The 20,389-nt window shown below is 33.3% G+C and overlaps 1 protein-coding gene across 3 annotated transcripts in view; it reads right to left on the bottom strand.

The window, feature by feature from the left end:
- The window catches only part of WDR7 (WD repeat domain 7), a 472,816-nt gene that overhangs the window by 25,009 nt on the left and 427,418 nt on the right, over window positions 1–20,389 (bottom strand). The window contains exon 27 of one of the 3 annotated variants that reach the window (XM_074279429.1): window positions 2,722–7,905. The exons of the other annotated variants lie outside the window; for them this stretch is intronic. Coding sequence (XP_074135530.1) covers window positions 7,843–7,905 — 63 coding nt within the window. The 3' untranslated portion in view covers window positions 2,722–7,842. Of the gene's footprint in view, window positions 1–2,721; window positions 7,906–20,389 lie in introns of those variants that run through there. 3 annotated transcript variants of the gene reach the window in all.

Here is a 20,389-nt window from a genome sequence, read left to right as displayed (position 1 = left end):
TATCTTTCTTTCTTCTTTTCCTTTCTTTTCCTTTCCTTTTCTTTTCCTTTCCTTTCTCCTTCCCTTTTCCTTCCCTTTTTTTTTCTTTCCCTTCCCTTCCCTTCCTCCCTCCCTCTCTCCCTCCCTCATTTCTTGTGAGCTCTTTATTGCTCTATTGAAAGAAATTTCAAGCAAGCTGATTTTTGAATGAAGGGATATATGTTAGGGAATGGGTATAGATCAGAGAATACAAAAACAGTTGAGAATAAAATCCTGACATGGCTTAGGAAAATCTAAGCTTGGTCCCACAGTCATTGGTACATCTCATGAGAAAGAATTCATGTTTTACTCAAAACTTAAAAAAAAAATAGGATTAGATCTAGATATAAAGACTGACATTAGATATAAAGCAAGGAGCTATATCTATCTCATATGAATGAACTGAACAAGAAGCAAACTATGTTTTGGAAATACATTGGTCAGACAAGCTAAATGGACATCAAAATGGCTCTGAGAATAGCATATATATATATATATATATATATATATATATATATATATATATATATATATATATATATATATATATATATATATGCTTTTTCAAACTGCTCTTTTAAGAAACATTCAGGGATTCATATATGTATATGCTTCTATCACTTAGCCCATGAACCGGGGTAATACTGTATTGAAAACCCACTTTTTAAAGGCTTTTCCTCTTCATAGATCTAAAGCAAGAAAGGCCCTCAGAGGCCATCTAGTACAACTCTCTCTTTAGAAATGAAAAAATTGAGGCCTAGGGATATTGATAATAGTTGCATGGATTAGTTTCCCTCCTTTGCCACTGAAGCATAAAGATGGTATGGAAGAAAGAGAGCACTGAGTGACTAGATAGTCTAATATAAGATCCTGGAATTCTGTGGCAGTAGAATTATAAGGGAAAAACAAGAAGCTCCTACTGTTCTTTCCCTTGGGTTATCTTGATTATACTTAAGAAGCTTGATAGGAAGTGAAATATAGCAAAATTAAATATCTTGTGGCCTTTTATATTGGTTTTTAGCAAAGTTGGATCGCCATTGAAAAGGAAACAAAAGATAAATTACCTTTGGGCATTTGATAATAGGATACAGACGTGAATGTGCTTTTGATTTTTAAGGACCATGTCTTGAAAGCCGGAAACTGATTCATAGCGTTAAAAAGGGTAATGCTAATGGAGATGGGGAATGATAGGTTCAAGATGGGAAGCATGATCTCTGACACAGATATTTCTCTGGAGAATGTGTCTAAGCTCTTCTGAGATTAAGATTATAAGGGAAGAGGATGGAAGCAGAAGTAAAGATGAAGACTGGAAATTGGTCCTGGTGGAAAGAGAACCTTGGGTTTATATCATTACTATACCCCTAAGCTATACCAGCTCCCAAGATTTCGCCATAGGGAAATCAAAGGGCACCAAAGAACTGAAGATGATGGGTTGGTGCAAAATTTCAATTACCAAGCTAAATAAATCATTAGAACAAAAGATGAGGATGTGATCTAATAAGGCAATGAAGAGTTCTTGTCAGTTAAGAAGATCTATTAGCTTAGAAATTTTACAGAGGATTTCTCTTACAAAGACACCTGAAAATGGTTAATAGGCCCCTAGATAGGAACTGCTCTCTGTGCCCTTCTTAGGTGGCTTAAACAAGGAGTTGGCAATATTTGGTCCATTAAAAATGAATTTCTTCTACTTCTTATTTCCTGAGGGGGGACGCTAAGGGAAAGGCTGAAGACTTGTAAAGACAAGGATTTGATAGGCTGGACATTTGCCTCTAAATTACACTTTCTTCCCACTGTGACCAGTCTGTTTTGAGTACAATTAGATCCCACTGGTTGGCTGGCACTCCATCTGAAATGCATCAAGTTTTAGCTATGGGTGCCTTGCCACCAAGGAGTGGGATGTGGTAGGAATAGCATCTGCTTTATAAAAACAGGGCTAGTTTCCTTTTAAAGGCACAGGAAGGGTTTCTTAGATGCATCACTGGTTTAGTCTATGAAGAATTGATTTTGGAAGTTTTAGCACAATTCTTATTGCCTTTTTGATCCAGTCTGGCCAGTTGCTATGTTGAATGTAGTGATAGAGAGGAACAGCATTTTATATGAATAGTACCCTGTTTAACTTAAGGAACGGTTTTATTTATTTTTTTTAACAATTTTAAATAAAAAGTTATTTTGTTTTGTTTTTACCAAATGTCTCACTGCATTTAAACCCTAGATCTGAATTACTGATTAGTTCTGGCACAGAATATTAAGTGACTTGATTAAAATTAAACAGATAATATGTATCAGAGGCAGGATTTGAACTCAGGTTCTCTGGTTCCAGAGCCATATGTTATCCTCCTTTTCAATTTAGAAATTAGCTACAATAGAATCCATTTAATTTTGCTTTGTCCTACAAAATACTCACTTTAAAAAAAAAAGAATGATTTTATTTAATTTCAAAATTAAATATGGGTTTCTTGAAGTACTGTATATTTGATTTAGGTTCTTCATATTTTCCTTCCCAATCTTTTTGTTAGCAGGTCATCATTACAAAAACACAGTAATATTTCTGGAAAGTGGTGAATAACTGAGTACTTTAAAAAAAATGTATTATTTGTGTATGCAATAAAAATTCCATTTCCAAAGTGTTGAAATTAGAAATGCTTAGGTAAATGGTAGTCATTAATATCTAGCCATATATTATCAGGTTTTTTAGAAGTCAAGTTTTTTTTTTTTTAAATTTTATGCCTTTAATCTGGAATTCTGGGAGCCTTAAAATTCACAAAAACTATTTATGTGATCATAAGGAAGGTTCAGAGTAAGCTAGCTTGGCATCTATTCTGAGCTTCCAAATATCACCATCACAGACACTCTAGATATTAAACATAAATGATGGGAACTCTTCTCTCTATTCTTTAAAAAATCAGATTCTGTTCATCAAAACCAATAGATTTAAAAAGATCAATGGGGGTTGGGGAGAAGGACTTAGAAAAATTTAGAGAGAAAATTCCCTAAGCTATAACTCAACCACTCTCAGCTACACAGGTAGCCTATAAGTAACTATACTTAATGGGAAGAGAATTAGTCTGGAAATTGGAAGAAAAGAAGTCCTTGTCCCAGAACAACAAAAATGCCTTAAGAATAAAAACTAAGTTTTTTAAACATCTCAATTGTTTCACTATGGTATAGAGGAGGTGTGGATTATAATGAATGGACCATTTTAAAGAATAATGGCTTGGCAGTAATAATTGTTTGCTTCTAAAGTGTCTAATTTTTATCATCAAAAAATGTAAGACAAGTAACACCCCAAGAAAGAACAATCTTTCTCACCAAACTGCCATACAACTGACTGACCACAATTTATCTGACTGATTTCTGCCAAATCTGTACACAGTAATCTGGAAACTTCCTGATCACTTTACAGGAAAATATCATTCCTGTGAAATTGTTTCCTATAAGAAGGGCGAACGAGAAAAAAGAAAGCAAACAAGCAACAACAAACCTACTCTTTCCCCCTGTATAGCTGCATCCCTGATAGACTAAAGAAAAGTGCTTTACTAACATACTTAAAGTAAGATGGAAGCATTCACTGAGTTAAAAGCTGGAAAAGGCTGATCCAGGAAAATAGTAGGTAACAGACACATTTCTGCATTTCTTCTGATGCAAATTCAATTTTTTAAAAGCCCCACAATTTTTCTTCCCTTTATCCTAGACACTACGTCATATTTTTAATGATAATAACAACTTAAAATCATTGTACTGGATGATATGGTTTTAGAGACTCATCAGCATCATGATTATTTTTCTAGGCAAGCTAGCTACATTATAGCAAATTATATCATTCCTCCATACATACACTTCCAAAAAGGAAAAGAAAAATGTTAAAAATGATTATTGCTTTATGTTATTGTTTATATGATACATTAATCTTAGGGATTAATTTTGGATAGATTTGGAATAAAGGAACTTTTCCTTTCAAATTGTATTTTTCCTCAATAATTTTTACCAAACTTACCCAATTCTTACAAACAGACCTAATTTCTTCATCTAAGAGATGTTAAGTTTTAAAATTATCTATCACATCAAATCAGCTATTGAATGTTTTTCATGTCTCTTCTGGAGTTGATTGATCAAACTGCTAAAGGCCTTTGTTTCATGAATTTCTAAATGTTAAAACAAATTTACATACAAATATGCACATGCAAATAAAAGATATCCACTAATGATGCTTATAAGTTTTGGGAATGTTGTTAAAATTTAGCTTGAAATAGGTGACAGAAGAGAGGTATAAGGGATTGTGGGAAGTGATTTTAGGAAATGTAAAACTATTAAGAATCATTAATTCAAGCCTCAAGGGATTGAAACTTACTGAAAGTGGTATCACATGTGATTTGTTGATAAAGCCAGTTCATACAGAGGACATATGATGAACTTACTGGGCAAAGGGTCACTAGGCTATCTAAGCAAGGTGAACCAATCCAGGCTGAAAAAACATATAATAGGTAGGTAACTAGGAAGAGAGGAAGGAAGGAAAAAAAGAGGGGAGAAAAAAAGGAAGGAAGGCAGATAGGTAGGAAAATCTTGATAATCTTAAAAATGACTTCACTTTCATTCCACATCACTGGTAGACTAATGCTTCCCTTAATTTCTTAAGAATGAGCCTATTAGGAATGGGACAGGAAAACCATGGGGTAAAGAAGGAATACATTCTAGCTGTGTCTTGTCTTAACTTTATGTCTTCTTTACTATACATTGTTTCTCATAATAATCTTTTTATTTAGAATGATTCTGAAAGGTTTTAGTTTCAACTCAGGTCTATTTCTACCTGCTCAGTTATTAGCTTTGAGTCTAGACCAAAATCCACTGTGACCATCCAGCATTTTTTCTTTTTAATTATTTAGAAAATTAAAGATTTATTTTAAATGTAGGTATCTGTTAAAACATATTCAGATTTCTTTAAGGAAAACTATCATTTTAATTTTGTAAATGGCATATAGAAATAAAAGGAGTTTAGGAAGAATCTGCAGAATCTATACCTTCGGCAGGCTCTTCCCACAGATCTAAATCACAAACATCTTAGCTATAAAACACTGCAGCTAATCCCATAAAAAAAGGCAGCCCACCTCACTCTCCCAGCTATCTATCATTCACTTGGATGCATTTTGCTATTGACACATGTCTAGCTTGGAACGATTCCTAGGTTAAAGGAGTGATTACAGAGGACCAACTGCCTTAATAGAGATAGGTAAAAGAATAAAGGAAGCTCTTATTTGATTAACTGAATTATTCTTTTTCATTATAAAGGCTTTATAAAATTAAATAGTAGGGGCTCTAGGCTACTTTACACTGAGCAGATCTCATATCTTCAATTTTAATTGATTAATATGATTCATCACCAGAAGGAGTTCAGATTAAGAAAATTAGGCAAGCAATATTTATGATTTAAGCAGAGAAAATTAATATATCCTGAAAGATATGAATTGTCTGAATCTGTACATAAGGTTAATTCTACCATTAAATTACATATAAGCTTATGGAGGGCAACGTCTAACATAATTAAAGTAAGTGAACAGAAAAAGACAAGGGCATTCTACCAGTTATTTGTTCTTATTATACAGCTTTGTGATAAAAACTCCTACATACACACTCATACTCATACACATAGATGCACATAATCAATACCTGTGCTATTTCCAGAAAACCAAATTTTTAAAATATAATGTGATGCAGTTCACAGATAGATGTGTTTTCCTCCTATACCTATTAGCAGCCAGATTCCTTGCTCACAAACAATGATATCTGTGATTTAGTAACTGTCTCGTCAGGTGAATATCTTTTTTTCTCTTCTACATCTCTCCCACATATTTAACCCAATTTACCTCAATCCCATTGTCTATATACGATATTTCTCTCTCTCTCCCTTCTGTCCTTCTTTCCTTCCTTCTTTCCTCCTGTTTCTTCCTATCTTGTCTAGGTAAGAAGTGTAGTACCTGTTCAAGGCTCCAATGCCAAAAACTAAAGCTTTAACTTGCTCTGTTTTTCCATCCTGGGCTGGTTTGCTCTATTCTTAGACAGCCTGGTCATCCTCTGCTCAGTAAGCTCCCCATATTAATGCTAGACTTAGAGAAGTCACCCAATCTGTTTTAGTCTTTTGCACTTCATAACTCTCAAGCTCAATTGATCCATCAGACAGCATCCAGGAGGAGAAGTCTATCAAGTACTTGCAGATTCTGGGTCAAATAATGTAGATAAGAGAAGACTGAAAAAAGCCATTGGATATGGCAATTGGAAGACTAGTTTCATTTGAGTGATGAGATCAAAAGGGAAGAGAGGAATTGCAAGCAACTAGTATAGATAGATTTTCTAGGAGTTTGGCTATGAAAAAGAGAAGAGCAAATGCAGAAGTTTACAATATGCAGTAAAATATATAATAAAGGAAATCACAGATTTAGTTATCTATGCATAAATATGTCTCCAGGTAATAACTATTCCATTTTCTATCAGCACCTCTGCTGGGTTCCAATCTATGGAAAATCTTGCCTCTCTCAATAAACTAATCACTTGAATGAATCATCATGCAGAATGACAACTCTCCACTGATTAGAGGGCTGGAAGTTAAAGCAGTATGTGATTTCTCATTTATTTCTAGAAGAGGACGAATGACTTCAGGTGGGTTGTATTGACTTGGTGAAACATAAGTCAAGGGGACTGCTAGATGGCGCAGGGGATCTCGTTTCAGACACAACACTTACCATTTACTAGCTGAGTGATCCTGGGCAAGTCACTTAATCCCAACTGCCTCACAAAAGGGAGGGGGGGAGAGTATTAAACAAAACAAAACAAAACAAAAGGATTGGCAATGGCCCTGAGTAAACTCCTTTCAAATACTTCCTTTAGAGAATGCTCAAACCCTCCATTTTCCATGAACTTAATTTAAGCCTGGTTTCAACTCCATGATCATGTTTCAGAGCTGAATATTCCTAGGAGTCCCCCACACCTTTTATGTGTTGTTTTACATTATTAGATCTAAGCTCTTTGAGAATAGAGACTTTTCTTTCTTTCTTTCTTTCTTTCTTTCTTTCTTTCTTTCTTTCTTTCTTTCTTTCTTTCTTTCTTTCTTTCTTTCTTTCTTTCTTTCTTTCTTTCTTTCTTTTTTTTTTTTAACTTGTACACACAGCGCCTGGCACACAGCAGACACATATTAAAATTTTCTGAATTGAAAATGCACAAAGTATAGTAAAGGAAGATGAAGATCCTAATATCACAGAGGTATTGAAGATCAAGCAGAGTGTAGATATGCCCAGTTGTGTGAAGTGGTTTTGAGTTTCCTTTTCAGGTTGAGTTGAGCTAGATGGCCTTTTAGTTCCCTTTCAATTTGAACACCATGATCCTTCCAATCAGCCAGGTTGAACCTTGATTCTTCCCTGTCCTCAATATGCTTCTTTTCTGTGCCCACATGCAGTCTAGTCATTACTCCTAACATCTCCTACATATGTTCTTTTGTTTCCAGCCACATGGTCAATGCTCTCTCATCGCCTTTTGTTTGGAATATAAAGCTCTTTCTGTAACCAGCTACTAAAGTAATCCAAACAAGAAGTCTGATTATGCCACTCTTTGGCTAACACATTTTCACAGGCTTCCTAATGATTCTAAGATAAAATGTAAATTTCTCAAACTGCCATTTAAAGCCCTCTACAATTTGATGTCCAGCTATTTTTCTAAACATTTCATCATCTGCCCCTTCACACATTAATGCTTTAACCAAGATGACATATTAACTGTTCCTCAAATGAGCCATCTCCTCTATCTTCCAAGTTCATGCCTTGGAATAAGATGATGGTCCTCTTACCCCTGCAATGCACTCTCTGAACTCTTCCTTTTGGAATCCATGGCTTCAAGAGTTATCCCCTGAATAAATAAGAGCAACAATCAGGATGAATCTCATTAGAACAAGGATGAGCTTTACTATTTGCTGATTGAAAAGGCAAAGCATTTGGATAAAGTTTCTATTTTGTTCTCCCTTGAAGATCTGAAGTTAGGAGGCCGAGGTCCGAAGTAGGAGCTGCTGCCTCCTACTTGTGAGATAGCTGGTGGTGCAAGAGATAAAGAGTGCTGGGTCTGGAGTCAGAAAGACCCAAGTTCAAATGTGAACTCAGATACTGCTTGTGTGACCCTAGGCAAGTCAAATAACTTTTTTGCCTCAGTTTCCTCAATTATAAAATGGTATTAATAGTAACTCCTACCTCGAAAAGTGCTGTAAGGACGAAATGAAATATTTTTATCAGCATTTAGTATGCTGGCACAACCAAAATGCCCATGCCCTTTTCTCTGGCAAATGTTTTAACTGAGACAATTTGAGGTTAAGTGATTTGCCCAGGATCATACAGCCAGAAAGTGTTAAGTGTCTGAGATCAGATTTAAACTCTGATCCTCCTGACTTCAGGACTGGTGCTCTATCCACTGTGCTACCTAGCTGCCCTATGTTTTAACCTTTTTGAGTTTCTTCATCTCGAAAATTAGGTGTTGGATTAGATGATTCAATTTTGAATCAGAGTCTCATTCTAAAATATTTATTACTACTTTTCTCGTATTAAAGTTATTTATGTTTTTTTCCTCCAACAGAATGCAAATGTTTTGAGGAATATGATTTTATTTTTGTTAATCTTTATGTTCTTCTTCCATGAAAACATTCCTGATGTCATCAACCAGAAATGAATTTTCTTTCCATTAATTTCAAAACGCCTTACTCAAAAACTCTTTTATTTACTTTATTCTATTTTGTATTATACTTACCTGGCTTCGCATTTTTAACTCCTCTATTGGCTCTCTTTGAGAAGCAGGAGCCATATCTTATTTATTTTTTAAATGTATGCTACATGAGGTAATGACAACTTTTCTGAGCTTACTTTCTTTTATTCACTTAGACTGTCTAAAACCCATAAAGGTGTTTATAAATATTACTTCCCTATATCCTTCAAAAATTATGATATACATACATTACATAGTATAATACACATGATATAAAAAACTATATATAGTATATATGGTATGGTATTTCCCAGATCTCTTCTCAAACTTTCAGAGAGTACTTATTTTCCTTTGCTTTCTTTTTTATATATTAAGGAAAATATATTTCTATTGATATTTTAACTTTGGTAGCACCTGTTTACCCCCTATATTCCTTTCTATTCTTCCTCTAAGGGAGTTATTTGATTCAGCCAAGATTCTTCTTTTAAAGGAGGAAATGGGAAAAAAAACCCAATAAAACTGATAATATATACATGACAATACATACAATATTTCACACTCATGCCCAACTCTACCTCTGCAAAAAGTATTACGGCATTTTCATATCTCTTCCCTGGTGTAATGCTTGTTTTTTGGAATTGTGAAACATCTACTTTCAGTTGTTTTGTGGTAGCTGGTCTTTCCATTTATATTGTTATAGTCATTGTGCATTTTTTTTCACTCTCTATAAGTTCATATGTTTTTTCATGGTTCACTGTAGTCATCATATTCATCATTTCTTACGGGACAATAATATTCTGTTACCTTTATCTACCACAATTTATTTAGGTATTCGCAAAATCAATGGGCATGTACTTTGTTTCCAAGTTTTTGCTACCACAAAAAAGTCCTGCTATAAATCATCTGTTATCTGTGTGACTTTTTTTTTTTTTAAATCAATGACATCATTGGGATCCACTACTATGCCTGGTAATGAAATCACTGGATCAAAGTGTGTGGACATTTTTGCCACTTAATTTTCACAATTCCAAATTATTTTACAAAAAATGTGGTTGGAAACAATACTATATGATGATCAATTAATTCTGATGAATGTGGCCATTTTCAAGAATGAGATGTACCAAATCAGTTCCAATAGAGCAGTAATGAACTGAACCAGCTACACCTAGCAAAAGAACTCTGGGAGATGACTATAAACCACTACATAGAATTCCCAATCCCTCTATTTTTGTCCGCCTGCATTTTGGATTTCCTTCACAGGCTAATGGTACACTATTTCAAAGTCCGGTTCTTTTTGTACAGCAAAACAACTGTTTGGACATGTATACATGTATTTAATTTATACTTTAACATATTTAACATGTATTGGTCAACCTGCCATCTGGGTGGGGGGGAAGGAGGGGAAAAATTAGAACAAAAGGTTTTGTCAATGTTGTAAAAATACCCATGCATATATCTGGTAAATAAAAACTTAAAATTTTAAAAAATATCCTTGAACTATATGGGAATTTGTTTTGACAAATGCATACTTATTACAAGGTTTCTTTCCCTCTTCTTTTCTTTGGGGGCAAGGGAAGAGGAGAATGGCAAGATAAAATAAATGGTTTCTGTTTTTAAATTTTCATTTAATTAATAATGTATATATAGCTTTACCAACTATGCATTAGTAACTTTCTTTCCATAACCCCTCTAACACTGACTACTTATATCTTTTGTTAGGTTGGTAAATTTCCTAAATGAGGTAGGGTGTGTGTGTGGAGGTGGAGGGAGGAAGGTAGAGGGAGGGAGAGAGGTAGAAAGACAGAGGGAGGGAGGGAGGAAAGGATGGAAGGAGGGGGAGCAGAGAGAAACAAGAATTGTTTTGATGTGTATTTTTCACTCATTACAATTTTGGAGCAGAGGAATAAATTTAAAAGCCCCCAAATTTTGATTGTAGTTCATTCAGATTATAATGTAATTGAGAGAGGTTTAACAAAATAAAAATACAATTCAACCCACATACTATTAGTATATAGTATATAGTTTTCTGCCCAATTTGAGTTTGACACCATTGCTTGGTGTCCTTTCATGTGGCTATACATAGTTTGTAATTGTTTTAAGAATTTTTTGTTGTCAAAAGAAGACCTAGGCAAGTGGTTTATTGAAATGAAAATTGTAAAAGAAAAATGGATGAATCACACAATGACAAATTATCTGTTATATTAGCTTTAAAGGCAAAGTTACTTTTTTAGGAACATGATAATTCCTTCTGATAAGAGGGATCAGTGGTATTATATGTTCTTCTTCCTCTTCCCCCTGACCTTATTTTCCTTCTTTGGTTTTAAAAATTAGCATTTAACATTTGAAACATTATAAAAATTACAGCCTAGGAATAGTATCTGATGATTTGGGAGAAGGTGGTTGAAAATCTATTTAGTTTTAACAAGAACAGATATGTTTATGACATATAAACAAAAAAAAAATTACTGAACTTACTGTTTAAAGAAAAAAACTTGAGGTAAGGTAATTCTTATTACAGATCTAAGAAAAACAAAGGGATTCTTCATTTTTGTTTTTGGTCCAAAGATGTCTACGTATAACATCACTTAGTTGTACTTTGATGGAAAGGTAGCTTCAAAGGCTACCATTATATTTCCACCTAAAATCTGGTTCCCTGTGAGAGGTTAGAAAGCCTTCAAATTCCACACTGTCATCAGTGGACCTCTTAAGGGAGTTTTTTCTATGTCTTTTTGCATATAAGTTTTGTTATTTCAATGACTTTAATATCAATGAAATAAGCCTTACTGCAGGAATATACTTTAACTAAATATCACAAAATTGGATATTCTGGCTGTATTCAAGAAACAATCTTGATAAAAATCTGGTAATTAGTCAATAGGTACTCTAATAACACCATTTTCTTTTAAAAATAGAATAATTTCATTTCAAAATTTGTGTTTTATAAGGCTGAGATTAGCAACAGATTCTAGTATCATATTACAAAAGAAACTGACATAGCTGTATTTCTTGGCAATCAGAGACCAAGTACTGAATGGGTTATAACAACTGAAGTAATTGCCTAATGAGTTAAGATCTGTGGCAAAATATATTGACCTCAAGATATTTCATTAAAAGAATCACTCATGAAGTGCCAAGGGCATAAGGAAGAGACATGAAGAGTAGATGAAAAAGAAGACAAAAGATTTTTCACAAAGTTGCTAAAGCTTGGATAGATTTAACAAAACTTAATGCTTTTTTCTAAGCTGCTGAAAGCAACTTCCTATACAAATTCCGCAGGTTTTTAGTTCTATTAAACTATCCAAATGTTCAAATATAAAATTTCAATTTCATTCCATGAAATATAAAAATGGTAGCAAGTGGTATGGATAAATATGGCATTTGTTATGTTTAGTTGTAGAGTGTCACTGTCAAAAGTAGTTCTGCTATTTTGCAATAAAAAAAGCTTTTTTTGAAAAGTAATTTTGGTCTGGGAAAATTCTTAATGTTATCATGGGACTACATGTTGGAACACGACTGCTGAAAATAAGAATTTAAGCCAGAAGAAGACTTCTATTAAAGCTTATTAACATTTCCTATATGAATAACAAATACTCCATCTGTACTCTAACATCTTTTTCAATCTCTTTTGAACAACAAAAGCAATTAGATCATAAATGGGCTAATTACTTAAAATATTATTTTTTAACTACAGTCATCCATTTCCAAGTAATGTTCAAAAACATCTCAAAAATAGATATGTTTTCTAAGTGTTTATTATTTTTAGATCAAAAGGGTTATCTTAAATTTATGCTTAAAATATCTAAAAGTAAGGTACCTGAGTCTTTTTTTTTCCTTAATGGTACGACTACAAAGACTATACATAATTTCATTTTACCTTTTGAATATTACAGTGTGGTTAGGAAGAGATTAAAAAAGTTAATCTTTTATGAAATATTTTCAATTATCAAAAATTTTAGAACCAGAAGTATTCCTGAGAGATTATCTGGCCTACTCAATGTTTCTTGACCCTTAGGATTATGTTTTTCTGACATCGTATTACTTCTACTAAAGACATGCAACCAAAGATGGATGAAAATGGTCTCATTGCATGTTCAACCCTAAGAAACTCACATATAAAACAACTAAGAAAATTTAAATATGAAATTTATCTTTATAAACCAAAAAAGGAGTTGAGTATATTAATGAGGGAAAATAAATAATCTGATAGTAGCATAAGTAAAGGAAAACTAAGAGAAGAAACAGGAGTCCCAAGTTTCAGTATTATTCCTTATACCTATTAGTAGAACAATGACTATCATGTCACATCTCAAAGCTTCAATTTCTCCACCTGACCCTCTTGAACAACACAGTATATTTCTCAATTTCATGCATTTTTATTGGTTGTCCTATATGCCATGCCTACCATGGTCTCATTTCTTGTTTCTGCCACCAAGAAGGCTTTCTTGATTCCCTTAATGCTAATACTTCACCTAATGGGCATTACTACCTCCTACTTATCCCATGTGTATCTTGACTATACAGTTGCTTGTATGGTCTCTCTTCCATTAGAACTCCTTGTGGGCTAGGACTGTTTTTGGCTTTCTTTGAATCCCTAGTACTTGTACAATGTTTGCCATGTAGAATGTGCCTGATAAATATTTATTGACTGATTTGTAAAAAGAAGAAATTGTTGTATTACCAACCTCAGAGGGTTTTGATAAGGAATATGCTTTGTAAACCCATATAAATCTGGCAGCAAACTACCTTTTAAGTCTTATTTTCATGCTACAAAGTTTCATATTCTCTACATTACAGCCAAAATGGACTACCAATTATTTCTGGCTTCCATTCTGCCTCTGCATAATTGCAGCCTATCCTCTAAAAGCAAAATACACCTCCCAGTGAAATAATTGTCTTCCTTCAAAGTCAGTCTTAGCACATTTTATGTTGTATTTATACTTGTCAGAATACATGCCATATCTCACCCCACTATAAAAAAAAATTGAACTCAGTGAGGACAGTGTCTAGTATGAAATGTAAGAGGGGTTTTAGTACAAGTTGTCTGGAAAGGCAGATTGAGCCCAACCCAATGGGGTTCCAGATGCCAAACTCAAGACTTTCAAATGTGTGTGTGTGTGTGTGTGTGTGTGTGTGTGTGTGTGTGTGTGTGTGTGTGTGTTGCTGAAGCAATTAGGGTTAAGTGACTTGCCCAGAGTCCCACAGCCAGGAAGGGTTACATGTCTGAGACCAGATTTGAACTTAGGTCCTTCTGTGCCACCTAGCTGCCCCCTTTCAATAATATTCTATCCTCGGGATGGCAGGAAGTCACTGAAGATTTCTGAACTAGGAAATGGCATGATCAAACTTTAGGAGAATTATTCTTTTTAACTGTGTAAAGCATAAGTGTCAAAACTGAAGCAGGTAACCTGAACTAGGTTAAATATATTTGGGAAATATTTAACAAAACATTGTTAAAATATAGATAACATTTCATTTTAAAAATTAAGTCATGTGGCCTGTTTGAATCCTAATTTACATTTTAATGGCTCCTGTTCCTATTTGAGTTTGATACCATTAATATAGAGGCTAGATATTGGAGACTAAAAGTATGAAGTGCAATCAGGAGGTTATTGCAATAGTCCAGGAAAGAAGTAATGCAGTTTTAACAAAGGCAGTGAGCAAATGAACAGACAGAAAGGGACACATTATTAGAGTGGTAGAAGCAGACCTGACAAAACTTGAACACTAATGAATATGGGGTTGAGAACGAGGAGATATAAACAAGTAAATAGAATAAATCATTATCACACCAATCACCTATTTAGTTTGTGTTCATGTATTCTTCTTCTTCTTCTTCTTCTTCTTTTTTTTTTTTTTTTTTAGGCTAGGGTTAAATGACTTGCTCAGGGTCACATAGCTAAGAAGTGTTAAGTGTCTGAGACCAAATTTGAACTCAGGTCCTCCTGACTTCATGGCTGGTGCTCTATCCACTGCACCACCTAGCTGCTCCTCTTATGTAGTATTCTTGACCAGTGTATCTTTGAAAAGCATTATTGGTGTCATTTAAAAAATACATTAGTCATTTTCTGATATTTCCATTTCCCCAAATTTCCTCATAACAAAGAAAAATATTTCAACTTCACAAACAACCACCTCTGTAAGCATATGCAACATTCTCTTCTCATAATGTCCCTATCTCTCTCTACTCAGAAGAGGAAAGTGCTTCATTATTTATTTTGGGGAGGGGACAAAAATTCCAGACCATAATTGCTATTGCAACAAGTCAGATGTTTACATCACACACACACACACACACACACACACACACACACAAATACTAGCATGTTCTCTGTGTCAAGACAACTGGGCAGCTAACACACACAATAGGTTGCATGGTTTTCTTCAAAAGTAAAAAAAAAATTGTTTTGTTAAATATCTGTTTTCCTTTTCTTTTGTTTACAAAATTCCCAACTTCCCACAATACAAAACAACAAAAAAATCTTCTGTGGAATAGGAGAATTATATAAATTAGTAGTGTTAGATTCAAACAGATATAGATATTTTTAGGCCATAGATTGATTTAGACCAACATTATCCATGTTTCATTGTATTCTTATTAATTTTATAAAAAATTTCCCAATTACATTTTAATCTGGTTCCAGTCAGCTTGTAGGTGTGTTGGTCATCTCTAATGTACAAGGTCTATTTCCCTGAGTTCAGTGGAAATTTTTTCCCTCAGGAGTCAGAGAATGAAATTCCATTACATATTCCAAAATTATCAAGCTGAATAGTATCATTCCATTGTGACAACCTAATTGAAGTCATCATTTTAAAAAAGTACATTTTACAATTAAGTATGACAATGTAACTTAAGCAGAAATCTTATAAGTTTAAATTTCTGTTTTGTAACTATCAGTTTCCATACTCATTTTATCTCCATAATTATTTTTAAAAACTAACAAAAATCATTTTGCATGGAAATGGCAATTCTACCTAAATTACAGTGGTATGGACATGCTGCAATGATATCAATGAACTGCAATGTGGTGTGTTTATCATGAGATAATCACACCCCTAGAGGATTAGAAGCACTCAGCTGAACCTTGTGCCTCATAACACACTTGGGGTGTCATTATCTCATGATAACCATACTCCCTGTCAAGCCTTATTGCTTAATTAGGGGTTACGAAGGTGATAACAAGACTAAAAGAAATCGGATGAAGAGCACCTAAGATGAATGATACCTTAATCAACTTAAACCTTGTTGCAGAAAGAAACAATCAACACATGCACACAAGAGTTATGCATTTTTTTTAGAGGAATGGGTTAATAATTGATTAAAAGAAATCAAGATTCACATATCTTTGACTTTGATTTGCCAAGTGTCATAATTTCTTGTGATCAATAATTTAAATTGTGTTTTCATACAGTGTGTAAAATGCTCAAGAAATTAATGGCAACATGAAATTTAACTTTGACCTTAGATATGTAGCTCATACATGACAGTGATTCATCATAATCCAAATGTGGGATTTAAGTATTAAGTCTGCATTGGACCTAATCAATAAGAACTATGCTATGCAAGACTTTACAAACTAATCTGAATCCAAAGATGAAGCACATGATTGCTTTACTTCCTTTTTTTAAAATTTAGAATTGAAAAATGACAAATGTTAAATAAAAAATACAGCATTGAATGCTTTGAAAAAAACCATGCCCAAATAACTAATTTTAGTTCTTTTGTTCTATTTTATAAACATTTGCCATATTTGTGGATAGAATACAGCTACAGTTATAGTACACTTGGAACTGCTTTCCAATTCACTGTGAAACATCAATTATCGTTATCAAATAACAGTATCTCATCTCAGTCCATTATCAAGATGGAGTCTTATTTTAGCTGGACTGCAGCCCTATCTGTATATCAAGGCTGGCCACAGTGGCAGAGAGTGAGTGAAAGGCTGTGAAATAATCAATAATAATCATCAAATTGTGGTCGAAAGGTTGTGAGGATGGAAGTTTTTGATGAAACCTCAACCTTTTTTTGTGCACAGATGATAAGGCTTAACCTTTGCAATACCTGATAACTATGACTCAGTTAAGAGGCAGCCCTCATACACTTTAAAGTGGTTCTGAATGTCCAAAGACAGACTGAAATACTATGGTTTAAGTGGGAATACAAACCTCATGCCATCAAACACCATCAGGTGGGAGGGCTCAAAACCTTTGTGAGTCTGGTTTATTGTAAACTTGCAACTCTACACATAGAATTCAAAACCTGACTTGCAGTAGATGTTAAATCTATACAAGTAAAGGTCAGATCCAAAAGAACAATGTTTGCATAACAATGGGTAAAGTGTATCCTGCTATTTTTCCCAGAGGTTATTGAACTGCTGCCTAAGCCAGTGATTCTGGGAGTTGAACAAAGACTTCACTGAATCCCTCCCCTCACCCTTCCCCCACCAATAAACTGACCCAAGTCAACCTGAAATTTAGAAATGTGTTGTTATTAAGAAAAACTCAAAGCTTCTTTTAGGAAGATTTCTTCTACTGTCATGTCTTCCTGATATGACATGTCATATGGACAGAAAATGTAAAAGCAAGTTGGCAGCAGCATCTTATAGAGGACTTGAACTTAGGTTTTGGTTTTCAGGCTGACCAAGGAAACAAAGCAAGTCACTTGAAAAAAAAAAAAAAAAACAAACATATTACATACCCACAGGATAATACAGTTTCCCCTAAAACTTACTGGCTTGATTTTTTTTTTAACAATATCCTGGATTACTATAAAATGTCATCCCACAAACTCAATAAAAATCCACTTTGTAGCTTTAGAAAATAAATACAGAACAGATTTAAGTCAGAATTTACTAACTACCACAAATGAAATGAGCTTTTGATGTCTTCACAAAACCATTTTCATAAACTTGTTGATAAAAATATTTTAAAAATCATATTCTCTCTCTACATTGTTATCTTAAATGGTCAAATGCATCATGTAATATAAGCAGAGTAGCATTTTACATTTTAACACTAGTAAGTTACTGATCATTTTAATTGCAAGCAGACTGAAATGATGGCCTTGAATGATAGTCCCATTTCCATGCTGGATAAATAGAACAAAAAGAAAAGTATTTCACTAATAAATAGAATCAATAAAAGATTCCTAAATCTTGCTTGACTGCATATCATTTAAGCTTTAAAGAAAATTTAAAGGCCTTCTGACTATTATAAATATTTTTTAAAAATCAAAATAGGAAAAACTGAATAAATAATGATTATATATGAAACTCATATGCAAGTTCTGCTTTGACATAATCTTTTATATAAAAATGATTTAATAGTACTAGCAAGAGCAGAACAAAACAGCCTCCTTTTGGAAGTGTATAAATTTTTTGAAGTCTGCTGATTACTGTTTAGGTAATAATAGTAAAGTAGAGTTAAATATTTAAGGTACCATTAAGAACTAGGAACATTTTAATCCTTTTCTTATTAGTATGATAAATGTATATATATTCTTGAGGGTCTTTGAGTTTCCTCCTAAGTTTGTGAAATGCTAAATACTAACTATTATAATCAACAAGCAAGTTATAAAGGAATTTTGTGCACATTATATGATGCCTGAGAAAGTGAAAGAAAATATATTCTTTTTAAATATAGAACAATCCAATATTAATAAGAGGACTTAGCCCCAGAGACACAAAACTAAAAGCTACAGAGGCAAACACATTTTTCATTATTTACATCATTTAAAGAAAAAAAAAATTCACCAATGTAACTAAAAATGTGAAATGGAAGGTTTTACATGGTTTCATCGGTGCAGATTAATACACTTCAGAAGAAATGTAAAATCAAAATACATTCAGAATGCAGTGGTAATAAATTCAGAACACAAGGCTGGTCAAATATGCTTAGCAATTTTGTAACAGAGAATCACTGTAGTAGATTCAAAATTGAGTTCTGAAAATTCATGCTACCATTACAGAAAATAAAAACCAACTAATAATGTTTATAGGGAAAATACCTTTATCTGGATCAATGTGTTTTAAAAATGTAATGTACAGTGCAAAATTTCAGATGCAAGGCTACTAGGTAAGACCTTTCTTATTTTTAATTTAGAAATATAAAATTTTATTGTGTGGTGCTGAATCTTGCTATGCAGGTATCTACTAAAATAGCACACAACACATTCTTAAAATTGCTACAACACTTTACCCCACATACAATAAATGTTCTTCAGAAATGTTGCCGTTGTTCTGAGGCTACATCAGTTGGCTCCCAGAGCTGAGTAGCAATAAGATAGTATGTTTTATTATGAGTGTCATGGAGACGGTGTGAAAATCCAAAAGCCACAGGCAGTAAGCGGCAATGGGTCAATACTGCTCACAGAGACATTGTGTAGATAATCAACAACGAGGCCCTGGTTCTCCATGCACTGCAAACAGCTGAAGGGCAAATCAATACAGCCAGGGGAAGGACACTGCCCTGCTCCACTCCCCACAATACACTATTACCACTTTAGGAAAAACACTCTAAAAAATAAATGAAATAAAACTTTCGGTGCAACCAACAATCACCTACATAATGCAATCAAAATTCATCCTTCAATTAAAGCTCCTCAAAATAGAATTTGTTTTTAAAAAAAGCAATCTCCAAGACGATCTTAAAGATGCTTTATAACTTAAAGTATTTCTAAAATTTAAGGGAAAAAACTTAATAAGAAGGATTGTTTTTACTCAGAATTACAAAATTATGCACCAAGACATAATTATTTTTAATGCAAAACTGATGAGGAAACTTCTCATAAATCTGGTGACATATTGCTGATAACCATAGAAATTAAATTTATATTCATTAATTACAAATAAGCATTTTAACTAAAGAAAGTTTTTTGTTTGTTTGTTTTAACTTTGAGGTGTAATGTTGTTAATAATTGAGAGATTAGGTCCATTCTGAATATCAGAAAAAATGAACAGGAAATATAATACTGTACTAAATTAACAGAATTGTAAATTATATTTGTATAATCACTATGTTTCCAGGAAGAAAGATAACACTAATATATATTACTGGTTCCCAGGGCAGCATTTTATAAGTAATATTTGTATCTGACATCTTGTTAAATATATGACGCTAATATTTCAAGTTTTTCAGTAAAAATTTGTGGGTAGGAAAATGTTGATTTATTATTACTTGAGAAAAAGGTGATTCATCACATCCATCATTCTGTTAATCATAAGATGTATTTCTAAGCTACTATGTAAAGCCATCTTTTCTTAAACCAAGAAGAAAATTGCTGGAAGGAAAATTAATAGGAAAATTAAAATGTATATTTCTGTTTATTCAAAATTAAGGCTTCTTTATGTTTCTAACAGGGTGAAACAATGTACATATAGAGGCAGGTCTGGCCTATTTATCCCACTAACAAAATTTTACAGAAAGGAATGCAGTACGTTCCTCGTTTACAATATCAAAAGAAAATGCAGCAGGATACACTAATATTGTGGAAATGTAAAATTATATCTAAGTGAATTCAAGAAAAGAAATGTTACCTAGAATATTCATATATGGTAGCATTTTCTAGTTTTTAAATCAATAACAAGCATGTTAAGGTTATTAGGAAATCTGCACTATATCCTATAAAGCTTCAATAAAATGCTAACAT

Source organism: Sminthopsis crassicaudata, chromosome 1 (genome assembly GCF_048593235.1).
Source record: "Sminthopsis crassicaudata isolate SCR6 chromosome 1, ASM4859323v1, whole genome shotgun sequence".
Lineage (NCBI taxonomy): Eukaryota > Metazoa > Chordata > Mammalia > Dasyuromorphia > Dasyuridae > Sminthopsis > Sminthopsis crassicaudata.
The sequence above is the reverse complement of the archived record's forward strand: the minus strand, read 5'-3'. Positions and strand labels throughout refer to the sequence as shown.